Source organism: Schistocerca gregaria, chromosome X (assembly GCF_023897955.1).
Source record: "Schistocerca gregaria isolate iqSchGreg1 chromosome X, iqSchGreg1.2, whole genome shotgun sequence".
Lineage (NCBI taxonomy): Eukaryota > Metazoa > Arthropoda > Insecta > Orthoptera > Acrididae > Schistocerca > Schistocerca gregaria.
In genome coordinates this window covers 639,246,929-639,263,942 of record NC_064931.1, presented here as the reverse complement: position 1 = coordinate 639,263,942, position 17,014 = coordinate 639,246,929, and the positions used below count along the sequence as shown (strand labels likewise).

Here is a 17,014-nt window from a genome sequence, read left to right as displayed (position 1 = left end):
TCTTCGTAATCGGTCAATGAGGTATCCTGAAACAGTGTAATGTGCAGTCGTTACATCCCTGAACAAGATTAGAAAAACGTGACTAGTCTGTAACGGTACATCCATTTTTTCGAATGTTTTCTAAAACAATTGGGAAGGTTGCGTCTCATACTGGTCATGTCTACTGAACAAAACTTGTTAATTGCCTCTCAGTTTTGCTTCTGTGAATGATTCAGCATCGAGAAAGTAGTTCTGAGTTCATAAATGATAGCCTGGCAATGTTGAACAAAAGGGTTCTATATGAATTTTCCGTGATCTTGCCAACATCTTTAATTGTGTTCATCGTAAAATTATGTTAAGCAGGAGATAACTACAGCGACCACTTGGGGCACCAAGTTGAGTGGAACGCAAGAGGCGCTCAGGAGCAAATTTTGTATACATAGCGTGTCCCAGTCTGTAGTGATAGAAGAAAAAACTTTCCAGTAAACATCTAGAGTCGTTTGTGGGGTAACTGCGAATGTGTGGTTACGACCCGCCACTGACTTCAGTATCAAATATTGTCCCACTTAGCATAAATGTATTAAACTTTTCGGATAATTTCCCATGTAACTGAGCTCAAATTTCATCCAAGGCCAACATTAACAAGACATGTATCCTACTTCGGCACTTACTGTAGACCGAGTTAAAGGAGTTGTTCCACGTGTCATGCCTACATTCGGAGACAATACCGCCTTCGTCTCTGCAGTAAGATCAGTAAGTTACGAATTCTTAAATCACCTTGTAAATTTTGACGAGACTACAATTCGCTGTTCCAGTTCTGCAATTGTATCAACGGAAGTGCTACACACTTCTCTTTTGAAATGACGTCAGACAGAAGAAATTCCATACTATTGTCGTCAAAAGAGTTTAAGGTAAATGTAGATAACCAAATCAGTATTGCTCGAACCACACTCATCTTGACTGTCCAGTAAGCTCCCTCATTGATTTGAACCCCAGGTCAATAAAAGAGAGTTGAGAAGCTATAATGTTTGTTGCAAGTCTCATCAAAACACTGTCACTTTAACAACTGGCCAATTCTATACCTGATTAACAAGCAACATTTCTGCACTTGTTCTAAAAAGTAATACTGCATAATTATAAATAAATAACAATGAATTACGTGTATACATGTCACTGATCACACGTTCAGCGAAATATAATGGGAAAACCTGATGATCAAGTGCATAACAAGTCGTGAGACCACAAAGAAACTCAGTTATCTTTGCACTTTAAACACACACCTCAACGTGCTGACCTAAAACGAGATTCGTCTGAAAAGGCCACCTGTCGCCATTCAGTGGACGTCCGCTTGCGGTTTTAGGGTATGAATTCCAGCCTTCGTCGCCGATGAATAGCCTTCAGCATGGGTGCATGAACCAAACGCCTGCTGCGAGGGGCCACACACGGCACCCTTTGCTGAACGGCCGTTGAGGAGACACTGTTGGTAGCCCCTTGGTCCATCTGCGCTATCAGTTGCTCAACAGTTGAACGTCTATTCGTCCGTACACATCTCCACAGCGGTGATTCACCCCTGTCATCTATGACCCTTGGTGCACCACAGTTGCCTCGGAGCTGGTTTTGGATAGCCTCATTTTGCCATGCACAGCATATTTTAACCACGGCGGTACAAGTACAGTTTACAAACTTAGCCATGTCGGAGACGCTTCCACCCTGTGCCCGAAAGCCAATGATCATGACCTTTTGTTGGTCAGATACATCGCTCTATATCCGCACTACGACAACTGCACTGTTTTCCGCTTCGTCCTGACACACTTTATATGCCCTCCACTGCTGGTGCTGCCACCCGCCGTCTGTGCCTGGTTATTGAACGCCGACGTCGAACATAGATGGTGGTCACATTAATGTAACAGGAGTATTTAATTGTGTGACAGTGTTAAAAATTATTTTCAGACGAATGCAGGTGCAACATCACTGATTAAAGTTTTATACTTAGGTGCAGAATTATGTAAGAAGGTGCATTTATACATAAGCTAGAAACCGGAATATTCTCACAAATTTGAAAGTAAATTGAAAATATATAATTTCTTATCATTTAGTCTATAAATTATACGATTATGTAGATCTGGAATTGTAAATATAGATAAAAATGTCCGTATTTACAGTGTATAGATGGCATTACTACTGACAATTATGAATAACAAACAGGCAATTTTACATGCATTTAATGTTGACAAACAAAGTAATTAGATACATGTCAATAATACAAGCAAATAATACTAGATAACATGCATAATTATTGAATGACAATTGCATAACAGATAACTTCCAAGATAAATGCACTACATAATTAGGTGAATGGTAAAGACAATAAATAATTAAAAAGTTAGATAAAATACAAAAAGCATATCTCAGTAATGAAATTATGATAAGAAACAATTGCTTTTTTTAGACTAGTAAAATTCCTTCTACTGCACTTTTCTAACATGACTTTTTGATTTGATTTGATTTGATTTGATTTATTATTGGTCCTATAGATCATACAATTTGTACAGCAAAGCACATCATGAAAAATTATGTTAAGATGGTATATGATTAGAGATGACAGTAGTGGTACATAACTCACATAGCAGAATAAATACAGAATATATAGACAAAATATAAAAAAAGGTGGTGTGTGATGAGAGATGACAGTGGTGCATAGTGCACATAGCAGAATACATATAAGGGATACAGACAGAATAGGAGTAACAAACAATAATTGAGTTATCTTACTAAGTAGAAATATCTATTAGTTAATATACAGCTTATTACAAGTAATTAAAATATTGTGGTACATAGTTCACATAGCAGAATACATAGGCCTATATGAGATACAGACAGAATATAGATAAATACAATAATTAAATTATCTTACTAAATAGAAACATCTACAACTGAATAAACAGCTAATTGCAAGTAATTAAAATTTTGTTTCAAGAAATTCATGTACGGGATAGAAACAGTGATTTAGTAGCAATTCCTTTAATTTAGTTCTCATTATTTTTGGATTTTTGCTTGTTTTTATGTCTGTTGGGAGGTGGTTGTATATTTTAATGCTCATACATTTAACCCCATTCGCATATAATTTTGTGTTGTGGGCTATAATTTGTAACTGTGTTTTGTTTCTGGTGTCATGTGTGGCGGTCTGCATTTCTGTCGAGGGCATCCAAGTACTGTACTGTAAAACAAGCTAGTTCCAATATATAGAGGCATGGCAGTGGCAGGATTTTTAGCTGTTGAAGTAGTGGTTTACATTGTTCAGTTCTTTTTTTACATTTCATTATTCTTACTACTTGTTCTTGTAACTTGAAAACTGTTAGAGAATCAGAGCTCTTTCCCCAGAAGATTAGGCGGTAGCTCTAGACAGACTCAAACAGGGCATGGTACACCAGCTTCAAGGTATTACACTGGCTGTGTCTTTCAATGATCGCAATAGATAGCAGGCTTTACTAATCTTTTGTGACAATGCCTCAATATGTGGTTTCCAATTCAGTGTGTTACTGATGGTAACTCCAAGAAACTTGGTGTTCTGCTTGTATGTAATGTCATCTTTGCTGATAACTATAACTGCATTGAAGGGGGTTAGATTTTGTCTAGTATGGAAGTTCATACTTACAGTTTTTTAAGTATTTATGAGTAGTCTATTTACTTCAAACCACGATTGTAGATGACGAGTAGTTTCATTAACTGCATCTTACAATGTGTCACCTCTACTGGTTATCATGATATTTGTGTCATCCACATACAGAAAGGAGCTGGCATTTGGTATGTGTTCTGGGAGATCATTTATGGACAATAAGAAAACAACAGGGCCAAGGATAGATCCCTGAGGGACGCCATTTGTTGTTGTATGTAGTATGTTGTATGTAGTATATCAGACCTGCAGTGCCTGAATGTCTCTGATTTCCCTATTTCTGCATATTGCTTTCTTTTACTAAGGTAGCTATGGAACCAATTGTGGGCTACACCTCTAATCCCATACTTATGGAGTTTCATTGACAGCAGCTTGTGGCCGACCATGCCAAAGGCATTGAACTGATCGAGAAATATACCGACAGCAGGTTGTTTATGGTCAACAAAACTTGAGCACTTTTCTAGAAACGCATACAGAGCATGTGTGGTGGACCTATTTTCCGAAATCCATATTGGAAAGATGTGATTATGTTGTTAGAATTTAGACACATTTTTAATCTAGTTAACATACAGTATTCAAATATTTTTGAGAATGCATATAGTATAGCAATTGGCCTATAGTTTCTCATGTCCGATTTCTCTCCCTTCTTGTAGAGAGGTATAATTTTAGCAAGTTTTAGCGGGTTTGGAAATGTTCCCTCTAGAAATGAGGCATTTATGATATTTGACAGGGGTCCACTGATGTAATTTGAACACTTTTATTGTCATTACAGTACAAATGGGGGAAAGTAAGTTACGGTTAATTGCAAATGTCCGGCAATATAGTTTCAGTAGTCTTCCTCTATTTGTTATACCTTGAGCCATTCCACATCGCCAAAGGTGTTTCTTCATTATGGGGTCTACAGAACACGACAGACCTCTACACGTGAGTGAAGTTGTAGCTTCTTATATATTTTACTTTCGCATCACTTTTCTGTGTGTTGCCAGAGACAGCTAGTTGGTCTGTTCTTTCTATTACTATTGTGCTGCTAATATGATATCTTTGGCTTACTTGAATCTGACTATTGGCACAGAAGGTTGATGTTACCTTTCGTAAAACTTTTTAACATCAGATTTTCAGGACCAAGGAAGGAGTGATGTGGAGAAGAAAAGAGGAAAGATACATGAAACTTAACATCTCGTTGACAGTGTGACCATTATACATGTTGCATTTGATCGAAGTGGACAAGAATGGAGAATGAATCTGAGTTATGGTTTTATTGAATGAACTGTCCAGGGATTTACATGAATTTATTTAGGAAAACCGTAGAAAAATAACCAGAAAGGGAGTCAGCTACTCCTGAATATGTTTTAAAAGTCTTCGCTGCTGAACAAAAATTTGCGAGAAATATGAACACGAATTTGAAGAATTCTTAACTGATTTAGGGAAATTCCAAATAAATTAAATCTGGTTGCTAGAGATTTGAAATCCACCCCCACCTGAATTCCTTTCTCAGCACTAGCTTAATGCTTTAGGCATTGATCCATGCCAGTCAGTGATGCACGAACAACAAGACAATATTCTGATCATATGCTCACAGTCATCACTGCACTATGACTTACTTGTCTACTTTCAACTGTATGCTTAACTGTGATGAGAAATATGTCTTGGCAGCTGCGGTCATTAATGCATGGGTGCTCTTTTACTTTTGAGACTGGTTTGAATCCTACTGATCGCAGAAATTTTCCTCTAAAACGATCACGCTGACAATTTCATCATTGAGCGTCCCTAAACCATAAACACTCACACACACATATCTCAAAAATCTGACTGGCAGTGTACAGTCCCCAGTCATCAAATTCTGCACCACTATCCTCAGTTTATCTATGAACCATTGCACTCTTTATTTTGGGTTGACAGTACGTGACATTCGTGCATGCATGTTAAGCTTGAGAGCTCACTTGATACTTTTAAAAAGAGCAGGTTGTATGCTGGCACAGCGTTTCACTTTCTCGCTTCCATCAACTCGAGCATCAAACGAATAAACACAATTTACTCATCAATAAAGAATAATTTACAGTCACAGAACTGACATACGATTAATTGGTCCAACAAGTGATATTTAGGGGCTGTATCCAACTGGAAGGTTTATAATAAGCTGTGAACCTCACCCTTTATAATTTAAAAAAGGTTCACTGTCTTTCAAGTTCCTTGTGGCACAACCTTTCATCACTGAGTAGGTTCGATTGGCATTTCAGTATGTCTAACATTACTACTAAGCAAACACTGGGATGCCTACTTTGAAAAGGGCACATCTAATTACCTTTATCATCGTTATCCTATCTAATTTATGGGCTGTGTGTAATGTCCTTGTCATAAGTGCGATGTTAAACATTAATCTCCCTTTTTTAATATTATTACTAGAGCACTATGATATGAGATGAATGTAATCCTGATGAGCTCTACATTATTTCACCATACACCATGCATTACATGGTATTAACAGAACATGGTAGTAAGCCTTGAAAGTATTTTGTCAAAGAGTCTCCTGATAAATTACATGCATTTCATGTCTCAAATCGATCTACTTAAAGCCTAACAAGTAAATACATAGTGTTCATAGTGTAACTATTAAATATTTTTATTTAATACAAAATAGAAGATTTGCATACCTAATATAACGTTTATTAAGGAGTAGTCATACACAGTTTCATACTTTTATGACCAGTTCCTGCACCACTTCCTTAAATAGAAGACTCTAATTACTCACTCATATAACTTTCTTGTGGTGATAGGCTTCTTTGGTGATGACTGGTCATAACCAATGATATTTCCTAACAATTTGAAGTACAACTGATGATGTTTGTTCAGCATACACAGATTTTAAGCAATAGGTGCACTTTAGCATTAGCTTAAGTCACATATGTTGTTACTTGTGTTCATATTAATCACTGTATTTTTTTCTTTTTTGTTCCAGCCACTGAAAACAGCCGTCAGGATGTTCAAGAAGCTGAACTGCTCTGACCCAAAATTTTTGACTGGTATTGGAGATAATTTTGTGAACACAAGCATTGTTACACCTGTACCGAAAAAGAAAAAGCTTCGTCAGTCACGCACCAATCCACATTAAATAGTGCTGAGCGCATGTGGAATGTTGCCATTTCAAGGAACATTTTTCTGAACACTTTTTAACAGATGAATTTTGATTTCTCTACTTAAAATAAATTTTATAAATATTACATGGAATATTATGTGACTAGGATTGTAAATACATAATATGTCTGTGATATGTTAAACTGAAGAGTCTTAATTGATTTTATATGTGGAGAAGTGATTTGTGTAGCTACAATACATTTTATATGAAAAATGGATGAGAAAGCCAAAGCATGATGCTCTGAAGTGGTGAAAAATGCTGATGTATGAAACTGGTAATGTTTCATCTCTATCTGACAGCTGTTGTTTATAGTTTTACAAATTCTTACATATGCTGTAATGAATGGACATTACCACTTATCTTACTTGTGTGCATCCTAATCTTAAATATAATCAACACTTAATATTTATACCTTCATGAAAAGGCTTTTCATGCTATTGTGACCAAGCTGTTCATAGAAACAAAAGAAAATATATGTAGATTTAATAAAATTTTATCTAATTGCTGTATATTGAATAAAATGTATTACTCACAAATATGCATGAGTGATTTATTGCCTAGTACATTCTTTCAACAGCCACATCTTGTCTCACACATAACACTTATGTTAATATGATGTGTATCACTCACTCAGACTAGCCGTATATTTTGGAATAGATCCGAAATTATTTTACTTCTATTTTCATACTGAGTTAATCTTTTTTAGGCTTTTGAAACTGTGACTAACACTGTAATTCACATATATTTAAAATTATATTCCCCTCACAGATATTTTTAGTCATATTCTTTGAAATAATAGTTGCTAGTAGAAAAATTTATAATGGGCAGATTATATAAAATACTGAGCTTATTCATACATTTTATACATGGAAGTATTACAGTGTATTAATGAGATTGTCAATCAATGTAAATACATTGAAAGAAAATCCATTACCTAACATTATCAATAAGACATTACTCATTAATTAATCAAATACTGATAACCTAATGTATTTAATAGAATTAATCACACGTTGTATGGTGAAATGAATCATTTTCCTATGACATATCGTTCTGCCTACTGTTGCAAACATATAATAATTTCATGTCAAGGCATGAAGCAAAACAGTTTTTCATATTAGATGTAATTAGTTACAATCCAGGACCTGTTATAACTGGATGTGTGATTCAGTTAAAAGTTCTGAGGAAAACAAGTGCATACCACATAAAATTGTACCATGCTAAGTAAAGTAGCAGGGTGTTCAAACTAGCCCTCAGGATGGGAACGAACTTCTCTTTGTTTATGTGTATATGAGAGAGAGAGAGAGGGAGAGAGACAGACAAATAGACAGACAGAGGTGGGGGGGGGAGAACAAATACCCATTAAGAGCTAAAGTAAAAAATAAGAATTTTTCAGCAGCAGAATTCAAGTTGCACATCAGTATGGAACAGAATTAAAAGAATGAAAAATTGAGAGAGTGGCATGCTAAATGAAAATCAGTTGACATTATGTAGCCTAAAAATTGACATATTTATTTTTTACTCTAGAGTGAGATATTTTCCATTTTAAATTTTACACTCTGCTTTGTTTTCTCTGTCCTTTTATTGTATATATTCATTAAGATTTTTTTCCTGTAACACCACTTTAACAGTCTATAACTGGAAGTGATGGATCACATGACAACCTCCCTTCAGTCTAATAATCTTACCTCATTCTCCTCTTCATTAATTACCTCTCAATCTTTGATAAAACAAGAAGTCATAGCTTAACTTTCAGTTTAAATGAAATCATTTCACCTTTCTCCATAGCAGTTTCACCTCCATTTCTTTTCAGTTTCATTTTGAAGCAGCTAATTAAAATACTTTTGTAATGTCATCTTCATTTCAAGCATTAGGCTTTTTTGTTTTGCCTGTTACAGCACCCATTGCTTCCTCAGTCTTCCATGACTTCTTCCCCCAATTGGCTTAAGTCTTCTTGTCTGGACATGTTATCTTTGTTCAGTCATTCTGTCATTCCAGTTGCTCCTATTTTCTTGTATTTTACTGACGAAGTTAAATATATTGAGTTCTTCCATAATTTCCATATTTCGAAATCTGTTTTTTAAATACTGACAGCACCTTTGTTTATGGTCATGCTTTTGGAAAAGCTCTCTTTCTCCAGCAGATGTTAAACAAATGCAGTAATCTCTTTTGTAGTAGGGTGCTTCATATTTTAACAATTCAGTGTTTATACCAACCATATCAGTAGCTTTTTCTCTGGAGTTGAGGGCTTTTCTTAACTCATCTGTACGTACATCGTCTAACATGCCAGTTCAATTCCATCCTCTATTTTCTCTGTGGAACACGTTTGTCCACAGGGCCACCACAATTCCTTGTGATATTCTATCTATATTTCTTGTTGAATGTTATTTATTTAAGCAAAATTTTTTTCTGTTTGATTTAGCATTTTCATTGCCTTATGAACTGTCGTTTGCTTTCAGTGGTTATCGTCGTCTGTTACGCTTATGAGCCAATCCCAAGATTCTGAATGAGCTGTTTCACTACTCTGTTTGCTGCTTTTATCTCTTCTTTGTAAATTAGATGCTTCTTCTCCTTTGACTCATTCAGATACTTAAGATAAGCGTCTTGTTTTTTTTCCTTAAAACTTTATCTAATTCTCGTTCCCAAATTTTTAACCCTTTTTTCATTCTTATCTATGGCTGCTTCAACAGCTTTCTTAACTGCAGTTTTGAGCCGGCTAGTGTGGCTGAGCGGTTCTAGGCGCTTCAGTCCGGAATCGCGCGACCGCTTCGGTCGCAGGTTCGAATCCTGCTTTGGGCATGGCTGTGTGTGATATCCTTAGGTTAGTTACGTTTAAGTAGGTCTAAGTTCTAAGGGACTGATGACCTCAGCAATTAAGTCTCATTATGCTCAGAGTCATTTGAACCATTTAACTGCAGTTTCTATATTTTTCCATTCCTTCTCCACTTCTTCTTTCTTCTCTAGTTTTTGATTAAGTCTCTTCTTGTACAGATCTCGTATGCCTTGTTTATGTAACAGGTATACTTTGTAGACCCCTCGCTTCATATTTTCTTCTGTCAACTTTTTGTTCTTTCTCCACTTCGTTTACATATCTGTTTGTGATATTACCAAGAAATGGTCAGAACCTATGTCACATACCCTGTACACTCTTGTGTCTCTTACTTTGCCTTCTAATTTTTCATTGATGATAATTCAGTCAATAAGAGATTTAATTGCTAGCATATTCGTGAACATCTGTTTTTTGGAAGAAAAGAGTTGGTTATCTGTAGTTTGTTAAAAGAAACAAAATCTGTAAGCAATCTTCTATTGTTATTTATGCCGTTCTTCCATTTCCCACAAACTGTGGGGTAGGTTTATTCCCAACCCTTGTGTTTAAATCTCCTGTCAATATTATTTCATTCTTGTTGTTATACTTGTCCAAAACCGACTACAGTTTCTCATAAAAATCTATAGACTCTTCTTTTTCCCTCTTCATCAGGGGCATGAACTGTAAAGACAGCCAAGTTTTTCATTCTTCTTTGTCAGTCACGACTATAATTCTTTCATATATATAACTGTACCCAATAATTTTTTCCCATCTCTTATGGGTGTAAAGGGCAACCCCCTTGCTTGCTTTCTGTTATTTTCGTGTTTCAATATATAATACTAAATATTTTCCTACATGCTTGTTACCCTGTAGCTTTTTCTTTGTTTCTGTTATGAAAGAAGCTCTGTCATCTACCTTGGCCTTTTTCAGACTCCTGGCAGCTCTTCTTCTTTGTTTGCTAAACCTTGATATTTCATGTTGCTACCTTAATTATATTAGCACCCTTTTATTCTTAACCTTTCTCTTCGCTGGGCCTGTCATCGTTATATCTGACCTTGATTCGAGGCTGTTTTGGGTACTACCAGTAAGGGCAGCTCGTGGGGCTGCCACTTTGCAGCCTTCCAACATGCCTGATTTTCTTTTAATGGTTTACCCCCTTAGGGTGGCTTGCACCGCTACACCTAACAGTCCTCCCTAACCTTTACTTGTAACTGGAGACAACAGGAAAAGTGGATATCAGAAGGATAGGCCTAGAACAGGAGAAAGGTACCAATAATCCATTGTCGGACAGATGTCATCTAGCTCCTCCCCTTTGTCCTGCATGGGTTGGGTCATCCTCTGACAGCTAAGCTACTACCAGAATACCCTCCAAATCCAGAGCACATAAGCCTCCTCAGCCATGCAGACAGTGCTACGTTAAGGTGGTGTCCCATGAGCAGGTATTTTTGTAACAATTAAGAAAAATAGTGATACCTTCTACATTTACATCTATACTCCACAAGCTATCTTATGATGTGTGGCGGATGATGCCTCTGGTGCAATTGTCATTTTCCCCTTTCCCTGCTCTTCGCGAATGGTATATAGGAAGAACAACTGTAAAGAAACTTCCATATTCATTTCTGAATACACGTCATTTTAAAGAAGACTTTAGTGTTTATATATTTAAGTTTTTACTGGACTAGAACTCCAGTGTCAATTGTGTTTCGTTTACAATGTATTTTATTTGCATTGTAAGTTTGAGTAGAAGGTAATTAGCTTTGAAAAGAAAAGGAATACTGCTATATTTCTCATCTGAAACGTTCTTGACTGAAGTACTTACCAGTATCAAAATTTAGTGTCACAAAGGTTTTGGGCAATGAGTTGTAATTCAATTTTTAGAATAGACTGTGTAATCTATACACTCAATGAGCTGAATAACTTTGTTGAAGCATTTCTGACATGATTTACTTGCACTTTTATATTGAATTATGTATAAATATATGAATAAATATTCATTATATTGATCACTTCTCTCATGACTGCTCTTTTCTTAAAATCCAATATTTTAAGGGGTAAACATTTATTTCACATTATTTAAAACTTGTACTGAATGAAATATGGTAGATTTTGTTATCTGTCCATTCACATGACAACCATCCTATCAACTTATACTTTTAATATTAACAATATTACACTGAAATCCAATATTTAGTGTCTTCTAGGTAGATTTTCATATTTCATATACTTCTTTTATTTTGGAGTCAGAAAACATACACAGAAATCTCCTCATACTATTGTACTTTCAATGTGAAGTACATCATTCGATGTTCATTTGTAAAAGTGTTCCACATCAAAACACAAGCAGCATGAAGTCATCAAGGGTAACTAATTATTATTCTTTGTGTCACTGAAAAAAACTACATGCAGCAGAAAATAAAAATTTGTTCATTTGAAATGCAACTTTTCACAGCACTGGCACCACACACATTCATTTCTAAAAAATTGCTATGTATTTTTGTCAGCAACTTCTGAATTTTACTTTTTATGTCATATATTAAGACCTGCAAGTGCATAACATAAATATTGTGGAAACTATACAAACATGTACTACAAAACAAAATTTAGCTCTATTTATTATAAAATTATCTTATTACAATGACTTCAGTTCCAACAGTAGATTACAGTATGTGTTCTTTTATTCATGTAAAATATTAGAAAATTTTAATTGACATGTATATAAGTCATAGATGACCAAAGAGATCCCCTGCAAATTACAGCAAAGTTTTAATTCCTCATGATACATTATTTGAACCCCAGGGAAGAGTGAAAGTATTAGTGAGAAGAAAAAGCAAAAATTTATGCAGTTTAGTTATCTGCAATGTGTAGCTATGTATCAGTTATTGCCTCTCAGGAATGATGAATATTTCAGTCAGCTATTCATATTGTGATTCCACATAATCAATGAATGTAAGAAATTTATTCCATAGCTTTAGCATTTCTTTTTAAATTTTAGGTAGCAAAGATTATTCTTTTAACATTTAAATGGAAAGTATAGATTTCAATATGTGAAGGCTTCAGATGCTATAGGTTTCACCAATCACACCTATATGTTCATAGACAGTTCTATTCAGTTCCATGGTATAGCTTTCTCCTAACCATTTGGTAACTCTTAAATTCCCTCTACTAAGTAATCAATACCTACAAAACAATATTGTGACATTAATGAAGGAAAAACACATGCTAATATCTGCACATGAAGCAAATGTTACTGAGAACTACTACCATCAAAAGTGTCAGTGATAATTCCTGTCACCTGTAATTAGAATGAAAATGAGGGCAGTAGTTTTGTTTATGTTTATCTGAATTTTACTGTGTTTATCTAATTCTGTATATGTATACTCCTTCACTTAACATGTGTATTATTTATGTAATAAAACTATAAATATGGACAACTGGCTTAAAATTATTGGTTTAAACCAATTAATGTTCCAGATTTATAGTTACTAGTGAGAGATTGTGTGTGATTAAGAATAAACTATTATAAAATAATAGTGTTTGTAAAGATGCATACCAAGCTGGTGTCATTGATTTTGAACCAATATAGTATATCTGTCTTGTCTAATGTAATTCAAATTCCAATATACCACATGACATTGATTAAGATGCTAATTACTCTGTTGCATTTATGAAAATTGTATTCTAACATTATCTAATAGACTGTACTTATGTCAACAGTAATAATGTAAAAATAAAAGTCATACAAAAATATATCTCCACAACTATATTAACATCACGATATACATATTTTATCTCAAGGAGTAGATACTAATAATGACACTAAAATTTTATGTTCATATACTATGTATGTGTATTATCATATACCAGCAGATACAGACACATACTGAGAAAGAATTCAACACTAATTTATCTATGTATTTAACTCTCAAAATAGGATAGCAAATACTCTATCCTGAAATCAGTCACTGTGTTCTATGAGAAGAGTCACTAAAAAGAATTGATATATATTTAATCTAGAAAGTACATTTCTGACCCAATGCAGAATTTCAGTTCATTGAGGTTGTTTATTACATGTTGAAATAGAGAGCAGTGTGCATATATTAAACTGGTTCAAGATCCTTTTTACAGAAACAACTGAAGAATAATTACATCGTACTGACTTGTTAAAACCACCAGCAAATAAAGGTTTACAGCAACAATAACAGTTTGAAATTGTTCTCTTTAATATCTGTCTGATATTTCATTAAGTTTGTTAACTATATAAGACTTTTTAATATGACGTTATTACTTCACAGTATTTTTGAGCAGCTTTTTTTGTAAAATTCTTGATTAACTGTAGTATGACAGGTATTTCATATACTAAGATGATTTCTTGTTACTAGATTGTGGTTCAAACAGTATAAGATTTTATGACATAAATACTGTAGAAACTTTACCCTATCAATGCGAAAACTATTCTGCTGAATTAAAATCAGTAAATATATTCAGCATACGTATTGAATAATATGTCTGCCTATGCCTGCCTCATACCACAAAAATAATGTGTTTAACTGCTGATAAGAACTCAACATTATATTAACATTCTATGCTATTTGTTTTCACCTATTATGAACATTTACTTGATGCATTTAGCATTGAGGGTTATATTCTAATATACAATTGTCCAGTAAGTAACTTATGTCTTTCTAAATTTCCAACACACTCAGAAAAACTAAAAGCACTATTTTCTACATCTTTTGCCTAACTTTTTCTTTAAAAATCAATTGACCTTGAAGAAAACAGTTTGATTAACTTTAGAAGAATAATCATGTAAGTAACATAAAAATACAGCTACTGATGACTTTTCATTTTGAGGCATGTGACATATTAGCGAGTTTGCTTGGTCCCTTTGTTCCTGCGAGTACCTCTGCTGGATTGACTACAACTTATACAAACTAAGGTGGAGGAGGATACGTTACATCTATTCAAACATTTTCTCACCTCGACTTACTTTTTATTTAATAAAGAATATTTTGAGCAAACTGACAGTGTTGCTATGGGTAGCCCTTTGTCTACCATGTTAGCTAACTTTTTCATGAAAGACTTCTGGGTAAAAGCACTTCAGCCTACGGATTTGATAACTATATGTTTCCAGAGATATGTGGACAACAAGTTTATAGTATGACCACATGGGTTAGTAACGCTTCCTGCATTTCTGGAGCACCTTAAATCCCATTCCTAGATGTCCTAGTCTACAGAAAAGAAGATAGTAGCTGGGGTCTCAGTGTGTTCCATAAACCAACTCACACTGACCTATATCTATGAGCTAGAAGTTCGCATCATCCACCTCAATGAAGTGGTGTATTATGTACTTTCATTCATAGGGCTAGAGTAATCTCAGATCCAGGGAGCTTACCAGCTGAGCTTAGACGTCTCTGCTCTGTGTTTGTACAACCTAGTATTCTCATAAATAGATTCGAAATACATTTCAACCTGTATGCACTATACCTCACGAACAGCCAGAATAAATGGAAAACTCCACGTTTTTTCACCCTATGTTGGTGGAGTACCCTTTAAGATCAGAAGGCTGTTCAAGACATAAAACGTGTCTTCCGCGCTCCACGGCGAGTGAAAAATGATCATGGGTTCTCTAAAAGATAAAAAAAGAAAGAAATGAGAGTATGGCATCGTTGGTCATGAGGCCCCCATTCGGGGAAGTTCGACCGCCAAGTGCAAGTCTTATTTCATTTGACGCCACATTGGGCGACTTGAGCGCCAGAGATGAAGATGAAATGATGATGAGGACAACACAACACCCAGTCCCCGAGAGGAGAAAATCTCCGACCGAGCGGGAATCGAACCTGGGTCCGTTTGCAAGGGTGGCGAGCACGTTACCACCCAGCTAAGCAGACGGGCTCTAAAAGCCACTGTAGGCATAAGGAGATCGGGGATATATAAAATCCTGTGCCAGTATGGGAAATCGTACATCAGCCAGACGTGTCACACTGTTAAAGACAGATGCACTGAACGTAGAGTCACACCAGACTGGGTCAACCAAAAAAGTCTGCCATTGCCGAACACTGTCTAGACACAGATTCTTTCACCTGTCTCCACATGCTGGGACTCCATCATTAAAGAAGCAGTCAACGTACGTACAAGTAACAACCTGATTAATAAAGACACAGGATTTGAACTTAGCAAGTTCAGCATTAGTCGGCCGCCGACAGACGAATCTGTGTCAACACAGGCGAGGAGTCGGAGTCCGGACACTTAAACTGGGCGCAAACATACTGCTCGCGTGTGCCCTGGGCCGCGATTTGCGGTCGCGCTCTTCCCGGGTTGCGCATGGGCAGACCGTGGCCCGTTTCTCCGGCAGGGGATATTGGATGTCGTCGTTCTCTATGATTCGTCTACGATGAAGTTCTAGGCCCACACATCGGTGCCTTTCCTTTTCTAGCGAACCAGTGCATATATCAGCGAGCTACTACAGCAACAAGTCAGTATGCACTTGAAGATAACGAGCAGCTGCCTCGTCAAAATACTGTGCAGTTTTCATAGCATTATCCGACGAGACGCCCATGAACCAGTGAAGCAGTTATTATGTCGTGGAAGTCTTAACGCAGCATAAAATAAAATTGGTTGCAACTACTGAAAAAGGAGAACTGTTTTGGTGAAATATTTAAAATTTTATGCAAAGACCATGAAATTTATTATACTATTGCCCTTGTGTGCACTGAGACTGCGTTCTGACTGCAGCCGCCATAGTTACAATGAGCATTGCTTAACAAACACAATACCATACAAAATAGTATTTGAATCATCTGCTATTAATATCTTCCTTTTTATTCACAATTACAAGGTGTACAACTTTGCTTCCTCCATTTTTTGCCCAACATTATAGGCTTTAATTAAACAAATTGGTTACACATGTATCATTCAAAGTATTTTCCATCGCTTGCCACTACTTTCTGCCATTTTTCGGGCAGTGTACGAATCCCGCGTCGAAAAAATTGTTCATCTTTTGAAGCGATCCTCGAATCGATCTAATTTGTGACTTCTTCATGAGATCGACAAGTGTTGGTCAGCCAGGCCATGCACCATTGATCTAAACAGGTGATAGTCAGAGAGAGCAATGTCTGGAGAATACCGCGCGTGGGGTAGGACTTCCCATTTTAACGTTTCTACGTATGTTTTGACCACTTTTGCAATGTGGGGTCGAGCGCTGACGTGCTGCAAAATCACTTTACCACGCCTCTCGCTGTATTGCGGACGTTCGTCTTTTAATGCTCTGCTCAAACGCATTAATTGCGTTCGATAACGAGCACCTGTGATTGTTTCACTTGGTTTTAACACCTCATAGTAGACATGGCAGCATGACCGGGATTTCCCTATGAGTTTTTGCGTTAGGGTTATCGTAATGAACCCATTCTTCGTCCCCGTTCACAAT

At 36.0% G+C, this 17,014-nt stretch overlaps 1 protein-coding gene across 1 annotated transcript in view; it reads left to right on the top strand.

The window, feature by feature from the left end:
- Window positions 1-13,358, top strand: part of LOC126298753 (secreted frizzled-related protein 1-like) — a 361,533-nt gene extending 348,175 nt beyond the window's left edge. The window contains exon 4 of the mRNA XM_049990199.1: window positions 6,609-13,358. Coding sequence (XP_049846156.1) covers window positions 6,609-6,761 — 153 coding nt within the window. The 3' untranslated portion in view covers window positions 6,762-13,358. The remainder of the gene's footprint in view (window positions 1-6,608) is intronic.
- Window positions 13,359-17,014: the final 3,656 nt, after the last annotated feature.